At 41.3% G+C, this 25,654-nt stretch overlaps 1 protein-coding gene across 2 annotated transcripts in view; it reads left to right on the forward strand.

The window, feature by feature from the left end:
• The window catches only part of LOC124774941 (filamin-C), a 284,171-nt gene that overhangs the window by 230,485 nt on the left and 28,032 nt on the right, over window positions 1–25,654 (forward strand). Inside the window, exon 26 of one of the 2 annotated variants that reach the window (XM_047249637.1) lies at window positions 9,676–9,814. The exons of the other annotated variant lie outside the window; for it this stretch is intronic. Coding sequence (XP_047105593.1) covers window positions 9,676–9,814 — 139 coding nt within the window. The remainder of the gene's footprint in view (window positions 1–9,675; window positions 9,815–25,654) is intronic. 2 annotated transcript variants of the gene reach the window in all.

Genomic DNA, 25,654 nt, shown 5'->3' on the forward strand with positions numbered 1-25,654 from the left:
AATTTCCTCAGCATGAAAATGAAAATTAACACGAATTAATAACAGGGAAAACAATATTGTTGTAAATTTCATGCACGTAACGTTACAGTTTAAATGAATGAGACTTAGTCCAAATTCGTTTTCTGATGCTATTAAGTGATTAAAATTAGATAAAATGTCCAAAATTTATAATAATTGCACTTGCATCAAATTCGGAGATTATCAGTCCTGTCACCAGGACGCCAATTGTAGTGTTTCCTTTACTTGGGGTTCTGTCGTGAAAATATAAAATAGAAAATTGATTGGGTTTTGAATTTTGATGGTTTCAGTTACAGATAAGGCGGACTTCGTATTATTGATTGAGATAGTGCTGTAATTCGACCGTGCATGGCAGACTGGGTTGGCAACACTACAAAAAGCGACTGTACGGAAATAGCATCAGAAACTAGTGGAAATTTATCTTATAATCTTGTTGGAAACGCAGTAATAATTACAATATAGTCTTCATGGCTGTCCTCCTAATTCCCTTGTAGGACGACCCGTCTTTCACTTTTCTCCGTCTGTTGAAAACTTCTTCAAGTTGTCACTGTCATGATCAATTCACAAATTTGGCGATAACCACGTCGAATCACTATTGAAACAACCTCGCTTTGTAATATAATTTTAATTTCCACCCAAAAGCACATTCAACACAGCGCGGAAAAATACACGTCTTTCATATCAAGACAAGAGAGAGAGAGTAGTCAATTAGCTGTTAAAAACAAAACCTACGCAAAAAAAGAAAGATCAAAATTATTTATAAAAATCGGTCGCTGGTGCAGCGCTCTTCCGCATGCGCGATCGTAAATTATATCTTTGTATTGGCGGAGGCGCGGTAGTCAAAGTACCATTGAAAAAGGGAACATCCTCTCATTCACTACACGCTGCAGTGAATCCTATAACGCGCCATTTACGGAGTGGGAGCTTCTCGGTGCCTTTGCACATTGCCCCGACACAGCTCCTGGGCCTGATCGCATCCACAGCCAGATGATTAAACATCTCTCATTTGACTACAAGTGACATCTTCTCGTCATCTTCAACCAGATCTGGTGCGATGGCATCTTTCAATCGCAATTGCGCGAGAGCACCATCATTCCAGTGCTCAAACCCAGTAAAAACCCACTTGATGTGGATAGCTATCGGTCCATCAGCCTCACCAACATTCTTTGTAAGCTGCTGGAATATATGGTATGTCGGTGGTTGGGTTGGGTCCTGGAGTCACGTGGTTTGCTGGCTCCATGTGAGGGCGTCTTCCACCAGGGTCACTCTACCACTGATAATTTTGTGTCCATCGAGTCTGCCATCCGAACAAGCCTTTTCCAGACAGCAACAGCTGATTGCCATCTTTTTTGACTTAGGTAAAGCATACAATACAACTTTGCGACATCACATCATTGCCACATTGTGTGAGTGGGGTCTCCGGGGACCTCTTCCAATTTTTATCCAAAACTTCCTGTTGCTCCATGTATTCAGTGTCCAGGTTGGTGACTCCCATATTTCCATCCATATCCAGGAGAATGGAGTCCTGCAGGGCTCTGTATTGAGTGTGTCTCTATTTTTAGTGGCCCTTAATGGTCTAGCAGCAGCTGTTGGGCCCTCCGTCTCACCTTCTCTGTATGCAGATGACTTCTGCATGTTGGACTGCTGCTACAGTACTGTTGTTGCCGAGTGGCGCCTCCAGGGAGCCATCCACAAGGCGCAGTCGTGGGGTCTAACCCACGGCTTCCAGTCTTCAACCGTAAAGTCATGTGTTGTCCACTTCTGTCGGCATCGTGCCATTCATCCGGAACCCGCACTTTACATTAATGATGATCCACTGACTGTATTGGAGACAAATCAATTTCTAGGACTGGTTTTCAATGCTCGATTGACTTGGCTCCCTCATCTTTGTCAACTTAAGCAGAAGTGCTGGGGGCACCTCAGTGCCTTCCGTTGCCTAAGCGACACCAATTGGGGTGCAGATCTCTCTACGCAGCTGCAGCTCTACAGAGCCCTTGTCCAATCCCGAATTGACCATGGGAGTGTGGTTTGTGGGTCGGCAGCGCCTTCAATATTGCATTTACTCGACCCTGTGCACCACTGTGGGGTTCAATTAGCGACAGGAGGTTTTAGGATGAGTCCGGTGACCAGCGTACTGGTGGAGGCTGGAGTCCCTCCACTGCCTCCGTGGTGTACACCTCAGCTGCAACTTCGTCTGGACCTTTTGCATGGCCCTAAGGACTCTGTTAACCCCGCCACTATCTGCTGTCACTTCCTCTGTATTCTTGATGTGTTCCAGGGCTCTGAAGTGGTTTACACCAATGACTCAATGGCTGATAGTCACGTGGGCTTTTCATATGTTCATGGAGGACATATCGAGCAGCACTCCTTGCCAGTTGGCTGCAGTGTTTTCACTGCAGAGCTAGCGGCCATACCTCGTGCTCTTGAGTACTTCCTCTCATGCCCTGGCGAGTCATTCCTCCTGTGTACTGACTCACTGAGCAGCCTACAAGCTATCGACCAGTGCTACCCTCGCCACCCTCTGGTAGCATCCATTCGGGAGTCCATCTATGCCCTGGTACAGTCCCGCCATTCCGTGGTGTTTGTGTGGACCCCAGGACACAGCGGAATCCCCAGCAACGAACTTGCCGACAGGCTGGCCAAACAGGCGACGCGGAAACCGCTTCTGGAGATAGGCATCCCCGAAACTGACTTGCGCTCTGTCTTACACCACAGGGCTTTCTAGCTGTGGGAGACGGAATGGCATAACAGCACGCACAACAAACTGCGTGTCATTAAGGAGACTATGAATGTGTGGAAGTCTTCCATGTAGGCCTCTTGCAGGGAATCAGTTGTCCTCTGCCGGCTCCGCAGTGGCCATACGTGGCTAACGCACAGTTACCTACTCTGTTGCGAGGACCCGCCTCAGTGTTGCTGTGGCTCCCATACGACAGTCGGCCACCTCTTGCTGGACCGCTCACTTTTAACCACTCTGCGGCAGACTTTTAACTTTCCCAGCACTCTGCCTTCGGTGTTGGGCAACAATGCCTCCACAGAAGCTTTAGTTTTATGTTTTATCTGTGAGAGTGGGTTTTATATTTCTATCTAGGTTTTAGCGCATGTCCTTTGTCCCTCTGTGTCCGCCGCCCTAGTGCTTTTAGGGTGGAGGTTTTAATGTGTTGCAGAGTGGCTGGCTTTCCCTTTTTATTCTTGTGGTCCACCAGCCACTGTAATCTGCTTTCTTGTTTTACTCTCTTCTGTTTCTAGTGTGTGTCTGTTGTTTTCTTGTCCTCTTGTGTTCCTTTTAGTGTTCGTTGCCTTTCCTTTGTTCTTGTGGCTTTTCCTTTCTTTCCATTTTGTTTTATATGTTTCGTCCGTTTTATTCTCACACTTGTGGAATTGTTTTATTAGGACCAAGGGACCGATGACCTCAACCGATGACCTCATAGTTTGGTCCCTTCTCCCACCTCTAAACCAACCAATCAACCAACTCCAACTACCGGACGTCCATCATGCCAGCATCATTTTTTCTCCACAAACTTTTTTTTGTAATGTATAAATTAAAAATGTATTGACACAAAATCAGATGGAAATTTACATTGTGGGCATAAGAAATGTGATGGGACTGTTAAAAATGTCATAAATGTAGGGAAGACATTAATTCTGGGAATGTAAAAGTGAGGTTATAGTGTAGATGTGAATGACCTTCCACTTAATAATCAACAAGCAAAATTGGTACTTTTTGCTGTGATATTAGTGTTGTAGTATAGAAATCTATCAAGAGATTTTTTAATGGCAGTTTTCAAAGCATTATTTTGTGGTTCTCTGAAAATGGACTGCCCATAAATTTTGTAGGAAAAAAAGAACACTCTGCATTCAGTTCTCAACAGTCAGTCATACCCACAATTGATATTGCTTATGAACAGGAGTCAGGAAGTAGTGTACAGTACTCCAGATTTTTGGGTGTACATATTGATGAAAATGTGAACTGAAAGAAGCTTATTGTTGTGCTTCGCAAAGAATTAAATTCCACTACTTTGATTTTCATAGAGATGTAAGAATCTCTTGATGTATTTTGCATATTTCCGCAATAATGTTGTATGGAATAATTTTCTGGGGTAACTTATCAATTAAAAAGAAGGTATTGATTACACAAAAGTGAGCAGAAGAATAATTTTTGGTGTTCACCCACAGATATGATATAGGTACCTCTTCAGGGAGCAAGGCATTTTAACTGCGCTGTCACAATACATATATTTGGCAGTGAAATACAGCATAAATAATCCATCACAATTTGAGAAGAACAGTGATGTACATATCTACAACAGTAGAGGGAAAATGACCTTCATTGTTAAAGCTGTGAGTGGCTCAGCAACAAATATTTTTGGTCATTCGCCCAATAACTTAAAATGTATGACATATAACAAAGCAAGTTTTAAATGTAATTTAAAATCATTTCTTCTTAAAAAATGGTAGATAACTAAAAAAATGAAGTGTAGGTCCATGAGTAGACCTAAAAATAATACTGTGTTCATTAATTTTAACACTAATCATGTATACATATCATGTAAACTGACTTGTTCCACATGATTTCGATAAAAGAATCGCTCAGATGGTCTATGGAAAGTGTAACTAACTAACTAACTTGTAGAATGTAAATACTTTTGGATTAAAGGAGATCACTCACCGAAAAGGAGAAGCATTGAAACCCCACATCACACCTGTGCGTGTGTGGTCGCGTGGCTGTTGGCCTGCATGGTGCAGACAAAATTCTGTGTGTGTGTGTGTGTGTGTGTGTGTGTGTGTGTGTGTGTGCAGTGTTGCCACAAGTTCTGGGAATTTCAAACATGTCAGGGAAATTTGATAAAAAAAGAAAAAACACTGGAAAAAAATCTTGTTTTTGTCTCAGTAGATGAAATGGTTTGTTTACTGAGATGTCATGCATCATCGCTGGCTGGAGCTGAGAACGTGCACCGCTTCCCTACTCCCTCATTCCTACTGCTTCTCCCCTCCATACCACTCCCCTCAGCTTGCAGTCAGTGCTGCCGTAGCTTCTTGCCACTAGTCTTGCGGCCATTGTTGCCACCACTTCTTGCGGCTAGCCTAGCAGCTGTCAAAAAGAGACATGGAGGTGTGAGGAGTGGTTGGTTTGGATCTGATTCTTAGAGATTGTTGATGCAGCGGCTGGAGACAGGGGCATGTGTGCATGATTTGTCTCTGAGTGGTTGTGTGGATGTTTGTGTACTCTCGTTTCCTGACAGAGGCTATGGCTGAAAATTTAGTTGTTAAAGTGTGATTGTCCTTTCTACATGCCTTTCTGCGGCTCAGTGATCATCTTTATAGTGAGTTGCTACCTGCCCTCATTAGTATTGATTCTCAGGACATTTGCGCAAGTTATCTGTTGTATGGATTGATCACCGCGGTGAGTGGACTTATCATGGTTCTGGAGGTTACATCATTATTTCTAGCACATTGCTGGATGCTGGCTCTGTGACAAGAAGATGGAACACGTCTTAAAAGTATTACCAAGACTATTGTTTGTCTGTTAATATGGGTGTAAAGTTAGTTTTTTTTTGCTTACTACGACAGTGTGGGCGGCTTTTTTCTGTTAGTGTCCATGAGTCTGCACACACTTTTACACAATCTATATTAATTGACACACTGACAGTGAAACTTTGCCAGCATCAAGCGTGTGCTGTACAACTGTTGCTTGTAACAAAGATTTTGACAAAAAAAATATGGCATAGGCCTACTTTGCACAGAGATGTAATTTGTTCTTATTTACTTGTATTAAAGTTGATATAAGGGCAAATATTTTAATCAGACTGGTGATAACATGAGAGCACAAAAATAAAATAAATTAATTAATGAATTACTATAAGAACAACCTTCAAGTTATCTGATGTGTTATTCCTATTTGTATATTAACGTATAATGCAGTCAGTTTATAGCAAATATTTTAATGAAAATTGGCATTAACTTTAATGCCAAGGAGTCAATAATACAGTGTTATTCTATTTGCAGTGAGATACAGCTGTTTGTACGAGCTTGACCTTTATATTTAAATTTTAAATAATAACAAAGCTTCAAATGAACTGTTGACTTATTTCTGTTCTTACATTAAACAATGGAAAATTCAGGATGGAATGTAACAATAACAGAGAAGGAAAGTTGCTACTTACCATACAGCAGAGGGCAGTGTTGTCTCAGTCCTCTGAGACTGCAGAAGTGTGTGCAAGTTGCATTTGCATGAATGTGTGTGTGTGTGTGTGTGTGTGTGTGTGTGTGTGTGTGTGCTTGTGTGTATGTGTGTCTACTGCTGAAAAAGGCCTTAATGGCCAAAAGCTGTAATTGTGTGAATCTTTTTGTTGTGCCTATTGCGACTCAGTATCTCCGCTATATGGTGAGTAGCAACTTTCCTTCTCTGGTATTGTTCTTACATTAATATGATATGTAGTATTAGTAAGAGTATTTCCTGTTTATTTTAGCTAAAGGTAATATGTAGAAAAGTTATAGTATTTATAATGGACTATAGCTGTTTGTATGACTGTACACATTATATTAAAAAACCAAGAACAAAAGTTCAAGTGAACTATTGACTTATTTTCGTTCTTACATTACCGTGATCTGGAATATTTGTAAAGGCAGATTCTGTTTGTTCCAGCTAGAAGCAACATGTATAAAAGTACTGATTTATTTTAACAGTTCAGGGCTTCACCATTTAGAAATATAGCACAGGTTTTATTCTGTGGTAGGATATTTACATTGACACCAGTGTAGTTAGGATGTAAGGAGAGACGTTGGAAGGGGAGTTTGGGGAGGGGTTATTTAGGGAGGGGTGGTGATGGAGAGGCAGTGTAGGGTTGGTTGAGTGGTTACTTGTTTTGAACAAGTAAATCTTCAAAGTTCTGATGGAAGAATTTGTTTCTCAGTTCAGTTTGGTCATTGAGTAAGTAGTCAGATGCTGTATTTGTGTAGATAAATATTTCAATTTCTTCAAGAAGGTCAAGTATCATGCCTTTGTTTGCAAAATGGATTATTTGGAGATTTTGCTATATGTTGTTTGCAGAATGATTGTGTTGGGCAAGATGTGAGGCAAAGCTGGCTTAATTCAGGTTGTTAAGACAGAGTGCATCTATGTGTTCTTCAAATCTTGTTGTGAAGCTTGCACATGAGTTGCAAGTGAACTTGTATGCACCTGACTTTTGATAGTGTTGCATAGTAGTTTTGGTGTAGGTATGATTTTATTGCAGTTGGTTGATTTAATTTTACTGTATGGATTAGTGTTATCTGTAATTGCATGGTTTTACCCATCGTTCAAGGCAGTAGATTTAATAATTTCTGTTTCTTTTTGTCTTTCACTTGTGTCCATTGTGATTTGAAGCATGGGATTAACCATTGTTCTGAAGAATGGTTTTTTATGTATGCCTGGATGGCAAGAGCACTTGCGTGTGGTAATATTGGTGGTTTTTGGCTTTCTGAGAATTTGAAATCTATGCTTTTGATTTTAATTTGAGATTGTTAAATGAAGATAGTTAATGCCTTCCAGTGTTTCATGTTCTACTGTGAATTGAATTTTGTTGTGGTATTTATTAAGTTTTGAGTTGTTCCATTGAACAGAATGAGAGTGTCATCAACATAGCATTTGTAGTAAAGCAACTTATCTTTTAGTTCGCCGGCCGGGGTGGCCGAGCGGTTCTAGGCGCTACAGTCTGGAACCGCGCGACCGCTACGGTCGCAGGTTCGAATCCTGCCTCGGGCATGCATCGTGTGATGTCCTTAGGTTAGTTAGGTTTATGTAGTTCTAAGTTCTATGGGACTGGTGACCTCAGATGTTAAGTCCCATAGTGCTCAGAGCCAAAGCTACTTATCTTTTAGTTCAGTTTGGGACCTAAAAAACTTGTTTTCGAGATTATTAATATATATGTCTGCTACTGAGCCTGCAAGACTACTACCCATTGCCAGTCCATCTTCCTGAGTGTAAAACTTGTTGTTGAACACTAAGAAGTTGTGTGATAATATAAGCTTCAGGATCTCTGTTAGTTCATAGATTTCAGCTCTACCCATGTTTGAGTAAGTTATTTCTTACTACACTGATTTTTTCTGTGACAGGTATGTTTGTATATGTGTTGACTGTGTCAAGAGATGCAAATCTAGCTGTGGCTGGGATGGGGATATCTTTTATGCTATTAATGAACTCATTACTGTTTTTGATGGAGAAGTTATTTCCAAATACATATGCCTTGTGAATAATATCATTAAGTTTCCTGGTTATTGTATAGCTTGGACTATTGATGGAGTTCACAGTGGGACATGTTGGACCTTCTGGTTTATGGGCCAGTAGGCCTATGCCATATCTTTCTGTCAAGATCTTTGTTACAAGCAACAGTTGTACAGAACATGCTAATGCTGGCAAAGTTTCGCTGTCAGTGTGTAAATTAATATAGATTGTGTAAATGTGTGTGAAGTGATACACCAACTGGCCATCAAAATGGAAGCAGACAGATGGACACTAACAGAAAAACAGCCCATACTGTTGTAGTAAGTAAAAAACTAAATTTACACCCTTATCAACAGGTAAACAATAGTCATGGTGATACTTTAAAGCATGTTCCATCTTCTTGTCACAGAGCCAGCATTATGCTAGAAATAATGATATAACCTCCAGAAACGATCTGAAGATGAACCTGAAAAGGTTCGAAAACCAGTTCATGGAATAAAACATAATTATTCAAAAAAGTGACTGGTTGCAGTTTTATGTAACTTGTCAACATTTCTAGATGTAGTTCATTAATGGTCCAATCACTTGGTGGCTTAGGAAGTGGAGAAACATCATGAGCAACTAGCCTCATGGCTGAGGGCAGGGTTGGATATTGAAAAGCCTATTTTGATTTTGCAGGATACCCTTTCACTTTCATCAAGTAGAAATAGCAGTCAATGTCACCATCCCCGTTTTCACGCCACACTGTTGGTACCGGTAGTAACTACCATTACAGTGTAGCATCAAAATTCTTTCTTAAAATTGTATGAAAACTACTGAGCGAAGTGGCACAGTGTGTCGCACACTTACACAAGACTTGCATTGAGGAGGCCAACAGTTCAAACCCACATCTGGCCATCTCGATTTAGGTGTTCCGTGATTTTCTTGGACCGCTTGAGGCAAATGCTGGGAGGGCCCCTTTTGAAATGGCACAGCCAATTTCCTTTCCCAATTCGAGCTAATGCTCCTTCTCTAATGACCTCGTTGTCGACTGGATGTGAAACACTGATCTTTTCCTCCCTCCCCCATATGAAAACTCACCAGATGTCAGCACAAGCCAGAATTGTGACTTCTGTTTATGATAACTAACACTATTTGGACAAGCCCAGAGATCAAAACACACATAGAGAAGATAGTTTCCCTATTGCATCATGTCTTTATCATTTTGTCTTTAATGGAAAGACACATTTAAATATCCTCCATTCAAAATCAGTTTTACATATAAAACATTCGTGTACCGTGTTCCACATTTGCAGACTACAACCACATTAGGCAAAATGTCATAGTAATATGGATTAGTGAAAGGTATAAGGTACACTGCCATCAATTGCGTTCACTGTGAAAAATGTAATATGAATAATGAACAGTAATGAAGAATGTAACACCACAGTCGTTCTATTTTCACTTCATTTCTGCAGGATTGCCAGAAGTGACTCTTACGGGTATGAAGGCTGATGTTAAAGTGCAGCTCCAGAACTTGGGTAATAGCACCTACAGAGCAACATACATACCTGCTGTTCCTGGAACATACCTCTTGAACGTTATGTGGTCCGAAAGGTTTGTAGCTTATATGTGTTATCAACAACTAAAATTATCAGGCAATATGGAAAATAATCTTATAGAAGTTGGCGATTTAAATAAATTCTCTAGTTAACTGGTTGAAACTAGTAGCTTTGAGAACATCCATTCCACTGTGTTTCAGCATTTTTTTCCTATAAAAAAAGCTCATTGGCAGGTTATTATTTACCCTCTCTTAATTTCAAGATGTAACCACTATTAGATTAGGGGAACTCTTATGTTCAGAGAATCTGATTTGAGGAGATCCTCGTGCCAGCATTTTGATCCATTTTTGAACTAAAGTAAGCTGTTAAGTCTTATATAGATTGTTCTTGTTCCTAATACTGCTTTCTGAACTGAATTTTCTGTTGGAATGGGGGATATATTATTTACAACAAACTTCATTGAGCAATAAATATACTGAGATGCAGGCTTCCACATTATATTCATGAGTTCATACAAATAATGCATATTACACAATTTTGAACTTGGAAAACTTTTGTTTGGCTTTGAGTGTTACGTCAAAATATGATATTGTATGACATTATGGCATCAAAGTAAACAAAGTATGACAACTTTTTTATTTTTTTGTCACACGTCTTGTAACATTTGCATTGTGGAGAAGAATTTGTTCATATGTTTGAGCATTTCTGTGGAGTGCTCCTTCCAGTTTAATTTACTACCAAGTTGTAACCCCAGGAATCTAACACTATCAGTCTTTTATAGTGTATCTGTACTTCTTAATATTTCATGCATATGCAGGTTGGAAACTTCTTTCATGCTTTGAACTGCATATGGGAGTCTTTTCAAAGTTTGATGACAGTGAAGTGGCTACAAACCATTTATTAATGTCCAAGGAAATGTGATCAGCAGCCCTTTCTAAAACTATGCTCAATGTTGATATTTTATGGAATACAGAAGTCATTAATGCACACAAGAAAAAGCAATGGCCCAAAGGCAAACTGTTGTGAGACCTAACATGTAAACAGTTCCCAGTCTCATGATGGCAGGCAGCTCAATTCACTGGTCTCTTATACTGACATTCATTGTTTCCTGTTTATGCGATATGACTTGATCCATTATGCAGCAATGCCAGTGACACCACAGTATTCTAATGTGTTGAAAAGGAAGTTGTGGTTAATGAAGTCAGGTGGTTTTGACAGATATCTGCAGCTTGTAATTTGTTGTTGTTGTTGTGGTCTTCAGTCCTGAGACTGGTCTGATGCAGCTCCCCATTCTACTCTATCCTGTGCAAGCTTCTTCATGTCCCAGTACCTACTGCAACCTACATCCTTCTGAATCTGCTTGGTGTATTCATCTCTTGGTCTCCCTCTACGATTTTTACCCTCCGTGCTGCCCTCCAATACTAAATTGGTGATCCCTTGATGCCTCGGAACATGTCCTATCAACCGATCCCTTCTTCTAGTCAAGTTGTGCCACAAACTTCTCTGTTCCCTAATCCTATTCAACACCTCCTCATTAGTTATGTGATCTACCCATCTAATCTTCAGCAGTCTTCTGTAGCACCACATTTCGAAAGCTTCTATTCTCTTCTTGTCTAAACTATTTATCGTCCATGTTTCACTTCCATACATGACTACACTCCATACAAATACTTTCAGAGATGACTTCCTGACACGTAAATCTATATTCGATGTTAACAAATTTCTCTTCTTCAGAAACGCTTTCCTTGCCATTGCCAGTCTATATTTTATATCCTCTCGACTTCGACTATCATCAGTTATTTTGCTCCCCAAATAGCAAAACTCCTTTACTACTTTAAGTGTCTCATTTCCTAATCTAATACCCTCAGCATCACCGTACTTAATTTGACTACATTCCATTATCCTGGTTCTGCATTTGTTGATGTTCATCTTATATCCTCCTTTCAAGACACTGTCCATTCCGTTCAACTGCTCTTCCAAGTCCTTTGCTGTCTCTGACAAAATTACAATGTCATCAGCGAACCTCAAAGTTTTTGTTTCTTCTCCATGGATTTTAATACCTACTCCGAATTTTTCTTTTGTTTCCTTCACTGCTTGCTCAATATACAAATTGAATAACATCGGGGAGAGGCTACAACCCTGTCTCACTCCCTTCCCAACCACTGCTTCCCTTTCATGCCCCTCAACTCTTATAACTGCCATTTGGTTTCTATACAAATTGTAAATAGCCTTTTGCTCCCTGTATTTTACCCCTACCACCTTCAGAATTTGAAAGAGAGTATTCCAGGCAACATTGTCAAAAGCTTTCTCTAAGTCTACAAATGCTAGAAATGTAGGTTTGCCTTTCCTTAATCTAGCTTCTAAGATAAGTAGTAGGGTCAGTATTGCCTCACATGTTCCAATATTTCTATGGAATCCAAACTGATCTTCCCCAAGGTCGGCTTCTACTAGTTTTTCCATTCGTCTGTAAAGAATTCGTATTTTGCAGCTGTGAGTTATTAAACTGATAGTTCGGTAATTTTCACATCTGTCAACATCTGATTTCTTTGGGATTGGAATTATTATGTTCTTCTTGAAGTCTGAGGGTATTTCGCCTGTCTCATACATCTTGCTTACCAGATGGTAGAGTTTTGTCAGGACTGGCTCTTCCAAGGCCGTCAGTAGTTCTAATGGAACGTTGTCTACTCCCGGGGCCTTGTTTCGACTCAGGTCTTTCAGTGCTCTATCGAACTCTTCATGCAGAGTCATATCTCCCATTACATCTTCATCTACATCCTCTTCCATTTCCATAATATTGTCCTCAAGTACATCGCCCTAGTATAGAACCTGTATATACTCCTTCCATCTTTCTGCCTTCCCTTCTTTGCTTAGAACTGGGTTTCCATCTGAGCTCTTGATATTCACACAAATGGTTCTCTTTTCTCCAAAGGTCTCTTTAATTTTCCTGTAGGCAGTATCTATCTTACCCCTAGTGAGATAAGCCTCTACTTCCTTACATTTATCCTCCTGTCGATATCACCTTTGAGACGTTTGTATTCCTTTTTGCCTGCTTCATTTACTGCATTTTTTTTATTTTCTCCTTCCATCAGTTAAATTCAATATTTCTTCTGTTACCCAACGATTTCTACTAGCCCTCGTCTTTTTACCTACTTCATCCTCTGCTGCCTTCACTACTTCATTGCTCAAAGCTACCCATTCTTCTTCTACTGTATTTCTTTCCCCGATTCCTGCCATTTGTTCCCTTATGCTCTCTCTGAAACTCTGTACAACCTCTGGTTTAGTCAGTTTATCCAGGTCCCATCTCCTTAAATTCCCACCTTTATGCAATTTCTTCAGTTTTAATCTACAGTTCATAACCAATAGATTGTGGTCAGAGTCCACATCTGCCCCTGGAAATGTCTTACAATTTAAAATCTGGTTCCTAAATCTCTGTCTTACCATTATAAAATCTATCTGAAACCTTTTAGTATCTCCAGGGTTCTTCCATGTATACAAACTTCTTTCATGATTCTTGAACCGAGTGTTAGCTATGATTAAGTTATGCTCTGTGCAAAATTCTACCAGGCGGCTTCCTCTTTCATTTCTTACCCCCAATCCATATTCACCTACTACGTTTCCTTCTCTCCCTTTTCCTGCTACCGAATTCCAGTCACCCACGACTATTAAATTTTCGTCTCCCTTCACTATCTGAGTAATTTCTTTTATTTCATCATACATTTCTTCAATTTCTTCATCATCTGCAGAGCTAGTTGGCATATAAACTTGTATTACTGTAGTAGGTGTGGGCTTCGTGTCTATCTTGACCACAATAATGCATTCACTATGCTGTTTGTAGTAGCTTACCCGCATTCCTATTTTTTTTTATTCATTATTAAACCTACTCCTGCATTACCCCTATTTGACGTTGTATTTATAACCCTGTATTCGCCTGACCAAAAGTCTTGTTCCTCCTGCCACCGAACTTCACTAATTCCCACTATATCTAACATTAACCTATCCATTTCCCTTTTTAAATTTTCTAACCCGATTAAGGGATCTGACATTCCACGCTCCGATCCATAGAATGCCAGTTTTCTTTCTCCTGATAACGACATCCTCTTGAGTAGTCCCCGCCCGGAAATCCGAACGGGTGACTATTTTACCTCCGGAACATTTTATCCAAGAGGACGCCATCATCATTAACCATACAGTAAAGCTGCATGCCCTCGGGAAAAATTATGGCTGTAGTTTCCCCTTGCTTTCAACCGTTCGCAGTACCAGCACAGCAAGGCCGTTTTGGTTAGTGTTACAAGGCCAGATCAGTCAATCATCCAGACTGTTGCCCCTGCAACTACTGAAAAGGCTGCTGCCCTTCTTCAGGAACCACACGTTTGTCTGGCCTCTCAACAGATACCCCTCTGTTGTGGTTGCACCTACGGTACGGCTATCTGTATGGCTGAGGCACGCAAGCCTCCCCACCAACGGCAAGGTCCATGGTTCGTGGGGGGGCGGGGGGGGCTTGTAATTTATTACGTAATTAATTAAGTACATTCTCACTGTGTGTGTAAATAGCCATCTTGATATCAGAATCCTTCAAAAATCCAAACTGTGTCTTGGACAGTGTTGTTTCAGATGGTTGAGCAGCTTCCTTTACATCACCTTTTCTAAAATTTTCGAGAATATGGGCAAAAAGTTCCTTTCTTTGTGGCTGTTCTCTCTGCAGGTAGAAACTGAGCATCACTGCTAAAATTCAGAAAAAGTTGTATCAGCAGAAAATACCATCTCTGTTAAATCAACAGAGAATGCAGATGCTAAAGATATTTAGAAAGTATCGAAGAGATGATATGTACCCTAGATCAGGTAGGCTTAAAATTAAGTTCCTAAGGACAGCCAATAGTGTTGTTATAATAAAAGCCAAATCTCAGAAAGCCTGCAAGGGGCTGCAAGAAAAAGCCAATAAAATTCCACAATTTAAATGTGAACAGCCACAAGTAATTATGTATGACATGCGACATGACTTGTTCAGTAAGAAGGCACCGAAGGCACTAGACTCTATCAAGTCTTTGATGGAGAACCTTGGAAAGTAAGGCTTCTAAAAGGAGGACAAACTACACTTCAAAACTGGTGCTAGAGATAGACACTGTACACTACATAATGAACGCAAACCCCAGAGTACACAATTGTTATTAAGTTATCAAAAATTGTACATTAGCCTCAGGGCACTGAATGTGAAAGACATGCTTTAAATACTTTGCATAGATGATGTCACTAATCAAGCGTGAAAGAACAACAGGTTTGACCCACTGTGAAGACAGCAGTCGTCAAAGGAAAGACTCTAGTAAGCATGGTGAAAACTGAAGCACGTTCCATGCCTTAAAAGGAGAAAACAATGCTCACGTGAAAGGAAAGAAGACTGTCCCACTTACCATTTCTACCTGTGACAAGAAAGAGCTCAGACTGTTTATGAAAAACACACACACACGCTGAAGTGCCAAAGAAACTGGTGTAGACATGCTTATTCAAATACAGAGATACGTAAACAGGTAGAATAAGGCACTGTGGTCAGCAATGCCTGTATAAGACAACAACTGTCTGGCACAATTGTTAGATCAGTACTGTTGGTACAATGGTAGGTTACCAAGAGTTAAGTGAGTTTGAACATGGTTGGCGCACAAGTGATGGGACACAGCGTCTCCGAGGTAATGTTGAGGTGAGGATTTTCCCATATGACCATTTCACGAGTGTACTGTGAATAACAGGAATCTGGTAACACACAAAATCTCTGACATCACTACGGCTGGAAAAGGTCCTGCAAGAATGGAACCTCAATGTGACAGAAGTGCAACTCTTCTGCAAATTGCTGCAGATTTCACTGCTGAGCCATCAGCAAGTGTCAGTGTGCGAACCATTCAATGAAACATCATCGATATGGACTTTCGGAGCCGAAGGTCCGTTTGTGTACCCTTGACAACTGCATGACACAAAGCTTTACACCTTGCCTGGGTCCATCAACACTGACATTGGACACTTGATGACTGGAAATGTTACCTGGTTGGACGAGTCTTGTTTCAAATTGTATTGAGCGGGTGGACATGGATGTGTACGGGTATGGAGGCAACCTTACGAATCCATTTACTCTGCATGTCAGCAGGGGACTCTTCACGGTGGTGGAGGCTCTGTAATGGTGTGGGGTGTGTGCAATTGGAGTAATATGGGACCCCTGATACTTCTAGATGTAACTCTGATAGGTGACACATATCCTGTCTGATCACCTGCCTGCCACCATTGTGCATTCCGACGGACTAGGGCACTTCCAGGAGTACAATTCAATGCCCTACATGTCCAGAATTGCTACAGAGTGGCTCCAGGATCACTCTTCTGAGCTTAAACACTTTCGCTGGCCACCAAACTCCCCAGACACGAACATTATTGAACACATCTGGTATGTCCTAAAACGTGCTGTTCAGAACCACCTCCTCGCACTCTTACGGATTTATGGACAGCCCTGCAGGATTCGTGGTGTTAATTTCCTCCAGCACTACTTCAAACATTAGTTGAGTCCATGCCATGTCATGTTGGGGCTCTTCTTTGTGCTTGCGGGGGTCCTACATGATATTAGGCAGGTGTACCAGTTTCTTTGGCTCTTCATTGTATATGCAATAGATTTCAAACTGCACAGAATCACAAGACAGTATTATTCCAGGAGCACAAGAAATTGGCACTGAACAGTTACATAATGTGAGCAACTTGGTATTCTGTATATGTGGGAAATACTAAATAATGTATATCACTTGATCCTACCTGCTCTAAAAACTGACCTAGTTGAGTACCATTACAGTGAAATGATTGACTACATTAACAGGCTACTGTAATGACTGCATCTACAGCAACTGACAGCTTGAGAACTGAAGGAGAAGGCTTTGAAATGGGGACTTTGCTTCTGTGTAGGGTAAATGAAATCGAGAGTAACACTTTGGAATGGTGGCTGTCGTAATTCAGAATCAGACTATGAAAACTCCAAATAGGAATACAAACAATGTAGGAAAAGACAGATTGCTGTGTACCAGAAAGAAAAGTCAAATTGCAGGCTTCCATTAACACACACACACACACACACACACACACACACACACACACACACACACACACACACAAAGGTAAGTGCACCTGACCACCAGTTCCATCATCTCAGGGCAGAATGCAACATGATATGGGATGTAAGCAGCAATCTGGTGGGACTGGGGAAGGGGGAGGGAAAGGGATAGTAGTCTGGTGGAGTGTGCAGGGACTAGACTGCCAACAGGTGCAGTGTGAGGAATGTAAGGAGAAGGGAGGTCGGGAAAAAAGGAACCAAAAAAGAGAGGAGTGGAGGAAGGTGGGCTGGTGGACAGCTGGTTGGCAGTCATACCAATATAAAAAGCTGTGAAATGATTGAGCATAGCTGCTTTCACAGGTGGCCCGGCCCCTTATGGGGTAGGATAGGCCTGTGACAGGACTGGAATAGGAAGTGCTGGATGGGTGGATTGGGCAGATCTTGCACCTGAGTCTTCCATATGAATATAATCCTTGTGGCGATGGGTTCGGATTGGGAGTGGTTTACGGATGGACTAGGATGTTGTGGATGTTGAATGGGTGACATAACACTACTTTAGGAGGGGTGGGAAGTATCCCAGGTAGGACGCCCCTCATTTGAGGGCACAGTGATAGGTGATCAAAGCCCTGGCATTGGATGTTGTTCAGTTGTTCCAGTCCGGGGTGGTGCCAGGTGACGGAGGGGACATTCCTTCGTGTTTGGTTCTCGGGGTTCGTGGGATGATTGCGGGTGTGAGGGGTAATGGCGTGCGAGATCTGTTTGCGGATTAAGTCTGGGGAATATATCCTATCTATGAAGGCCTTTTTCGAGACCCTCAGCATACTGAGCGAGGGAGTTTTTGTAACTGCAGATGTGTAGCCAGGCCACGTGTGAGGGAGTTTTTGGTGTGAAAGGGATGACAGATATCAAAATGCAGGTACTGTTGGTGGTTGGTGGCTTTAATGTGGACAGAGGTGCAGATGGAGCCATCAGAGAGGATGATGTCAATATCCAGGAAGGAGAACCACACGAAGTGGATGGGAGACGAGGTGTTGAGGTTGTTGTCGTAGTGGCCCCTTATCAGTTAGGGGACTCGCACAATAGACGAGCGAGGTGGGCCGCTAACCTCCCTTCGAGAGCTCGGATCAAAACATCGTCTGTGGATGTAAACGACAACAGACATTCTGCATAAACACGGAACTATTTCGTGAAAAGACATGTGACAGAGATCCACCAATTGGAACTAATGTGACTATGTTTAGCACTTGGACACTCACCGTAGCATTCGGTAGAATGTTGTACCTTTGTAATTGTATTTTGATTATTATTTTCTTTTCATTGTCTTGTACTCTTATCTGGTTTTTGCCACGACAAGAATTATTGTACTTCTTGTTGTTCTTGCATTTGGAAATTAGTGCATGCCAAGAAGGCATTTTAGTTGCAATAAAGCGTGTCGAGACTTTACTGTTAGTTCTTTCTTGCCGACCACAGGACACTAAAATTGTGAAGGAACGAAAGTAGGGTGTTTTGGCTCTGGGTCCAGGTCATGAAGATACCTTCAGTGGACTTGAACCAGGCTTGGGGTTAGATGTTTTGGGAGGTTAGGAAGGTCTCTTGTAGATAGCCCATTAAAAGGTAGGAGAGTGTCATGTGGGTGCCCATGGCTGTGTCACTGATTTGTTTATTTACCTTCCCTTCAAATGAGAAGTAGTAGTGACTAAGGATAAAGTTAGTAAGTTGTACAAGGAATGAGATAGTGGGTTTGGAAAGGTAGTGATCGATAGTGGTAAGACTAGGGCATGACAGATGTTGGTGTGTGGGAGGCTAGATTATGGGCACTTGGTTGGAGGTGTCAGTCAATGAGGGCAGAAATTCTTCAGTGGGGGCACAATAACCAGCTACAATGGGACATCAAGGATTGTTGGGTTTGTGGATTTTAGGAAGCATGTAGAAGGTGTGAGGAAAGAAATGGATTCAGGGGAGATGTTTTGGGAAGGGCCTAAGGCTTTAAACAGAGATTTGTGTTGGACTTCTGGCATGCGATCACTCTGGAAGAGTTTATAGGTGGAGGATTCAGATAACTGGTGAAGGCCTTCTGCCAGGTAGCCACTGCAACTCATAATAATTGTTCCAGTCTGCAACTTGATGTGTCTTCTTTATTGTAAGTAGCAATCTGTATTTTCCTATGTCGTTGATAAATCAGAATGAGATTTTGATACACATGGCAGACAAAACCTCCCAATCCAGGACCCAGTTATACCATAAATGGTACTGTGATATGGCAAAGTTAACTTTGTTCATGGTGGTACCCTGAATGATTACAAGCCTAACAGGACAAATTGTGCCAGTGATATATAGTTCAGTGACATGGGCTCATTATAACATCAGTGACATGGCAACATCTTTTTCATCTGAAGCAACTGAAATGCCACCTGTTACATTGAGGAGTGTTTCTGACATCTAGTGTCAGCACGTGGACTGATACAATATTTCCAGCTCTTCAGCTGTGGATTCAGCAGCTCAGATTGGAAGAAACCAGATATCTCTAGCACTTGTAAAATGGAGCCTCCAAATAAAAGGAGACTGCATTGGAGTCTGTGACAGATGAACCTAAAAAACAGCTTGGTGACTCAACAAACCTGAACCAGGTACACTGAGAGATAGAAGGCAGCGTCACACTGAATAGGCTGGAGGATTCTACAGTACAAGCACCGATGACAATTACAAATTTGTGACTGTTATAAAGGTCTTATTAAGACCAAGTGCATTTCACTTTATTTTAAATCATCTTCAGTGGCCACTGTAACAATATGGTTTTTCTTACCATTTTGTTTGCAGTTATTGTGAACAGTTCTTATGCTTTTTTTACTGTAAAAATTACTAAATTATTGTCATTACTCATGGTTGTTTTTTTTTTTTCCTTACATCATTCATAATGTTCTGCACATATGGTTAGATTTTTGTACACAGTACTTTCACTGACATGAAATATATTTACATTTTTATTTTGTGTAGATCCACTGCCATCTTGCACTTGGTGTACTCTTCTTCTTCTTCTTCTTCTTCTTCTTCTACTTTAGTGGGAGCATCTGCTCTCTCTCTCTCTCTCTCTCTCTCTCTCTCTCTGTGTGTGTGTGTGTGTGTGTGTGTGTGTGTGTGTGTGTGTGTGTGTGTGTGTGTGCGCGCGTGCGTGCGCGTGTGCAGGGGGAGCTGTGTGTGTAAACTATTACTTCACTTTGTTGCAGTATTGGGTGATCTAGGATGGGACCCATTGCTCAGTTTATGTCATTCTATTTTTGTGGTGTCCGGGGAGGTTGTTATTTACCTATTGTATAATTAGATTATATATTTTTTAAAAATGCATCTGTCCATAATTTGGTGATATTGAGTTTGCTCTTTCTTCAGATATTGCATTTGTAACTCCACAGACAGACATTAAAGGGGGTATCAGTCCGCCAATTAGTGTAAGTTCAGTAGAGCTCTGAAAAACAATGGTTTTCAATGGTTTTTGTTTTTTCCACTCCAGAACAATGTTATTCCATTAGATTAACGTTATTTTTATATGGACTTCACTCAGTAACTCATGCTCTGTTAAAAGTAAATAGGTACCAACAGTGATTCGTGCTCTTTTGGAAATAAAGTTTGGATAGCACCACTGCCATGGTGCAGATCATTTAATAGTTTCTATTCTCATCCCTAGGTTGCATTACCAGTATTCACAAGAAAACAATACACTGCAGTTGTTTTGACTATTGTAAAGTGTTGTCTTATTTATACATGCACTTAAACATGCTTGCATTACAGGTTGTAATCAATGGAAAATCCACGATGGAATGTAACAGTGTTATGAAAAGGAAAGTTGCCACTCACCTTATAGCAGAGATGCTGAGTTGCAGATTGGCACAACAGAAAGACTTTTGCAATATAAGCTTTCGGCCAACAAGGCCTTTGTCGAAAATAGATGTGACACACACACACACACACACACACACACACACACACACACACACACACACGACTCTAGCCTCTGGCAGCTGAAGCCACATGGTGAGAGTGGCAACTGGATGAAGGTAAGGAGGGGGCTGAGGTGGGAGGGGGTGGGATAGCAGGGTACGGGTGGAGGACAGTGAATCTCTGCTGGGGAGCATGCAAGGACAAAGTGGAGAGAGGATAGGGCAGGTAGGTGCAGTTGGGAGGTTAGAGGGTGGGCAGGGGATGGGGGTTTGGGAGGGGGGGAAGGGGGGGGTAGCAAAAAAGGAGATAAGTAAAAAGACTGGATGTGTTGGTGGAATGGGGCCTGTGTAGTGCTTGTATGGGAAAAGGAGAAGGACTGGATGGGTGAGGACAATGACTAACAGTTCTACAGTGGCACAAAAGTCTAAATCATTTGCAGAACAATATTGGTTACTACATGAAATTAAGATGCTCTATTCGAAAAAACAGCTCCTAAACATGATGCTCTATGAGACTCATCTAGAATTGGCAAAAAATGTAGGAAATGACACAGTTTTCATGGCACTAGTAGAAAAAACTGAACTCAACACATACACCGCAATGAAACATTTAAACAGAATATAATGAAACTAACATTAAAAAAGACTGAAAAATACATTTACATTTTAAATGTGAAACCACATGAACACCAACACATATTCCATCCACATTTAGTTAACCTAACGCAGACAGAACTACACGAAAATGAAAAAATGCTCTTGGAAAAAGGTTTAAAACACTGCACCAATAGCAAAGTGAACAATCAATACATAGAAAATCTCATAGTAGAAACTGAACACATCCTTACACGTGAAGAACAACAAAATAATTGTGAAATAAACAGAGAACTGACAAGAGAATTAGTAAAAGAAGAAATAAAAGGCATAATGAAACAAACACAGCAGACACACAATAAGAACAACCAAACAGAAGCAGCCACTATGAAAAGGTTAACACAAAAGTTAACAAACAACAACATATTAATGACAAGAGCAGACAAGGGAAATGTAACAGTACTCATGGCTAAAGATAAATACATTACAAAAACCAAGGAATACATCAACACCAATGCCATACAAAAACTGAAGTCAGATCCAACTACACGATTCCAGGCAAACGTGAAGCGAACACTGAAAAACATTGAACACACACTCACAGACAAACAAAAATACTACATAACACAGAAAAACCCACAAGCACCAACACTCCACAGTCAACCGAAAGTGCATAAAGAAGGAATGCCAATGAGAGCTGTTATCAACTTCAAGAAAGCCCCAACATACCACATAGCCAAACACCTCCAAAAGTTAATTACAAAACACTATAAAGTAGAAAACAACAGAACAGTGATAAACACAGGAAACCTAATAGAAAACATACAGAACATACAGGTACCACACGCAGCATCACTGATTTCATTTGACATAGAAAATATGTATACCTCCATCCCTATCACTGAAACAATAGAAATCATAGAACAAAACCTCTCATCCCACAGCAACCTCACCACAGACACAATAAAAGAAATAACAGATATGCTCAGACTGACAATTGAACAAAACTACTTTCAGTTTGAGAAAGAATATTATCTACAAAATGATGGACTGCCCATAGGATCCCCAATATCAGGAACACTAGCAAAGATATTTGAAAAGATAACCACTAATGAAAGTTTCAAAATCATATATTGGTACAGATATGTGGATGACATTATTTGTCTGGTAGATGAGCCAAGTGAAAAAATAGATGAACTCCATTCGGAAATAAACAAAGCTCATCAGAACATAAAAGTCACACTTGAAAAGGAAAAAGAAAATCAAATAAATTTTCTTGACATTACAATAAAAAAAGAAAATGGCAAACATACATTTAACATCTTTAGAAAACCAACAGCCACAGACACATTAATACCTTCCACACCCAACCACCCCCACAGCCAGAAACTTGCAGCTCTAAGACATATGTTACATAGATTAAACAGGAGTCCACTCTGCAAAAGAAACTATGAACAAGAAATGAGTACAATCATACAAATAGCTAGGAACAACGGGTATGACACACATGTGGTACACAGGCTCAATCAAAAAATAAAAACACAAATACAAAATGAACACAACATTTCCAGAATACAAAAGAACTCACAAACTGAAAACTTACAAACACACTCAACAAACACACACAATGACAACACCACACAGGAAAGAACCAGATGGTACACCATGACCTACGCACACAAACTAACACACAGAGTTGCAAACATCCTAAAGAGACAGGGCTTCAAAATAGCATATAAGCCTGGGCAAACCCTCCAATCACATCTAAGCCAGGCAGCTACCAAGAGGGACAAATTCCAACAATCAGGAATATATAAACTTGAATGTCAAAGTTGTGATGCGGTATACATAGGCGTGACATGCAGGAATTTTGAAGCACACGAACAGATCACAGATACTTCAATAATTACACTCGAAAGTTTGGCAATAACATTCAATCTTTGGCGAAAACATTTGACTGTCGGCAACAGAAACCAAAACATTGCATTGAAACAAGCGTTCAGTTCATAGTGCTGTGGAATGTGGGGAAAAAACTGCAAACTGGCATTCATAAGAAGAAGAACAACACCAAAAATGCAACAGGAGCGTAATATGTAAGAAATTGTCCACGCAACCTGTAAGTACAGTTCGAAACATTACTACTTAATAGGAGATACCGACCACCAGAACTGTTTAAAACCTATAGGCACAGTGACAAAAATGTAAATTAAATTGCTAACATATGTACATATTCCAGGCCACGGCACTAAAATTGTGTTTTATTCAGTTGCTGTCAGACAGTCCGTACGTAAATATTATCAATATACCGTAATATGACTAACAAAGGTCGAGGCCAGGAGGGTTACGGGAACCGGGATATATTGCAGGGAGAGCTTCCACATGTACAGTTCAGAAGAGCTGCCGGTGTTGACGGGGAGGATTCGTGTGGCGCAGACTCTGAATCAGTCATTGAAATGAAGGCTGACATGTCAGGCAGTGTGCTGAACAACAGGGTGGCACAGGGGTGAACAGTACAAGGAGGACCTGTGAGGCTCTAGAACAGAACCTGGAGAAAGCTCTTAGAGAAATTGTCAGAGTATTATAAAAACAACTTTCTTAAGCCAAACCCATCAAAACCACGAGTCAGCACCTTCCACCTTCGATCCTGGCAAGCTCACCGTAAAGTTTACGTCTCTCGGAATAATACCACACGGGAGTATACCGACAAACCGACTTACCCGAGTGCGGTGCTCGACAGATCTCGGACGTACAGGTACTGTCGCGAAGAGACGCGACAAAAGGTAATTGCCAGAAATAATATTCTGCGAAAACTAGCTAACGGCAAACGGGTGCTAAACCACCACACGAGCCTTACGCTTCTCTACAGCCGAATATGCCTGCCCAATATGGTCCAGATCGACCCGTGCAAAGAAGGTCGACACGTCTTAATGAATGATTAGCAATGGGATGCGCGAAAGCTACTTCCCTATCAAAACTGTATAGAACTGTCAGGTTTGTGAATCTCAACTCTCGGAGAACGACACACGAATTCTAGAGAGGCTCAGACAAACTATTGACGATCAGCATCCCCTTTTTGGCAGTGAGTGTAAACCCGGGTGATTTAAATCCTGTAAAAGGTTCTTAGCCGCAATTATAGGAGCCGATTACCCACCGGCACAGGAAGTGCCCAGCAGATTCAGCACAAACTGGAAGACGTGGAGGACACTGAGCCGAATAAGGACAGGGGTGGACCAGTGAAGACAAATACGATGAGGTGGAGTCTGGGAACCACGGACGATAAGTGTGACTGTGGTGGCATGCAGGATACGGAGCATCTGCTCGCCTGCGCAAACTGCCCTTATATTTACAACCCCGACAATTTATGGCTGGAGAAGAAAGAAGCCTCGGACGTGACCCTATACTGGGCTGAAAGATTGTGACCCGGTTTCCGGACACGAAAAAGTAAAGTAAATGTTTCCCGACTGTAGTTTGTCGCTGGCCACTCGTGCAGACGAGGAGCTCAGTGGTTGTCGTGCCCACGTGCAGCACAGTGGTCGCAGTCTACCTTGTAGATTACGTGACTTGCTTCACAGGTAGCTTGATGAGATAGGTGGTGTTTGTGACCACACTGGTGAGTGGATGTATGGGACAAGTCTTCCATCTATGTCTATTACAGGAATGTGAGTCACGAGGTAAGGGGTTGGGAGCAGGGATTGCATAGGGATGGACGAGTATATTTTGTAGGTTCAGTGGACAGCGGAATACCACTGTGGGAGGGGTGGGGCGGATAGTGGGCAGGACATTTCTCATTTCAGGGCACGACGAGAGGTAGTCTGCGACCTTGTCTCCGCTATATGGTGAGTGTTAACTTTTCTTTTCACGATATTGTTGCATTACGAGTTGGAAATAGTGTTTAGCAATTCTTTGTAATGTAGTGAGTGAGTGCTTCCCAGAGTATATCCCGAGAATACACTGAGTGAGTTCAGGAGTGTTTACTCTCTGCGAGCGTCTTCGAGGACACGGTGACTGAAGTGAAGATAAGTTTTCGACAAAATTCAAATAATTGGGATGGGCAGAATTTGACATTTTTATGATGGCAGGTGTAATATGCAGATTATCCTGCACGTTACTAGCTTCGTGGGATCGAGAGAGGAGGATATAACCCCCCATTTGATGAAAGATCTGCTCTGATTTGCTATAACATTATGACCACCTGCTTAATACCAAATACGTCAATGATTCTGCATATCGGGGATCCGACAGTTGTCGGTAGGTTTGTGAAGGTATGTGGCATTAAATGTCTACACACAGGTCACGT

The sequence above is a fragment of the Schistocerca piceifrons genome, chromosome 2, assembly GCF_021461385.2.
Source record: "Schistocerca piceifrons isolate TAMUIC-IGC-003096 chromosome 2, iqSchPice1.1, whole genome shotgun sequence".
Classification (NCBI taxonomy): domain Eukaryota; kingdom Metazoa; phylum Arthropoda; class Insecta; order Orthoptera; family Acrididae; genus Schistocerca; species Schistocerca piceifrons.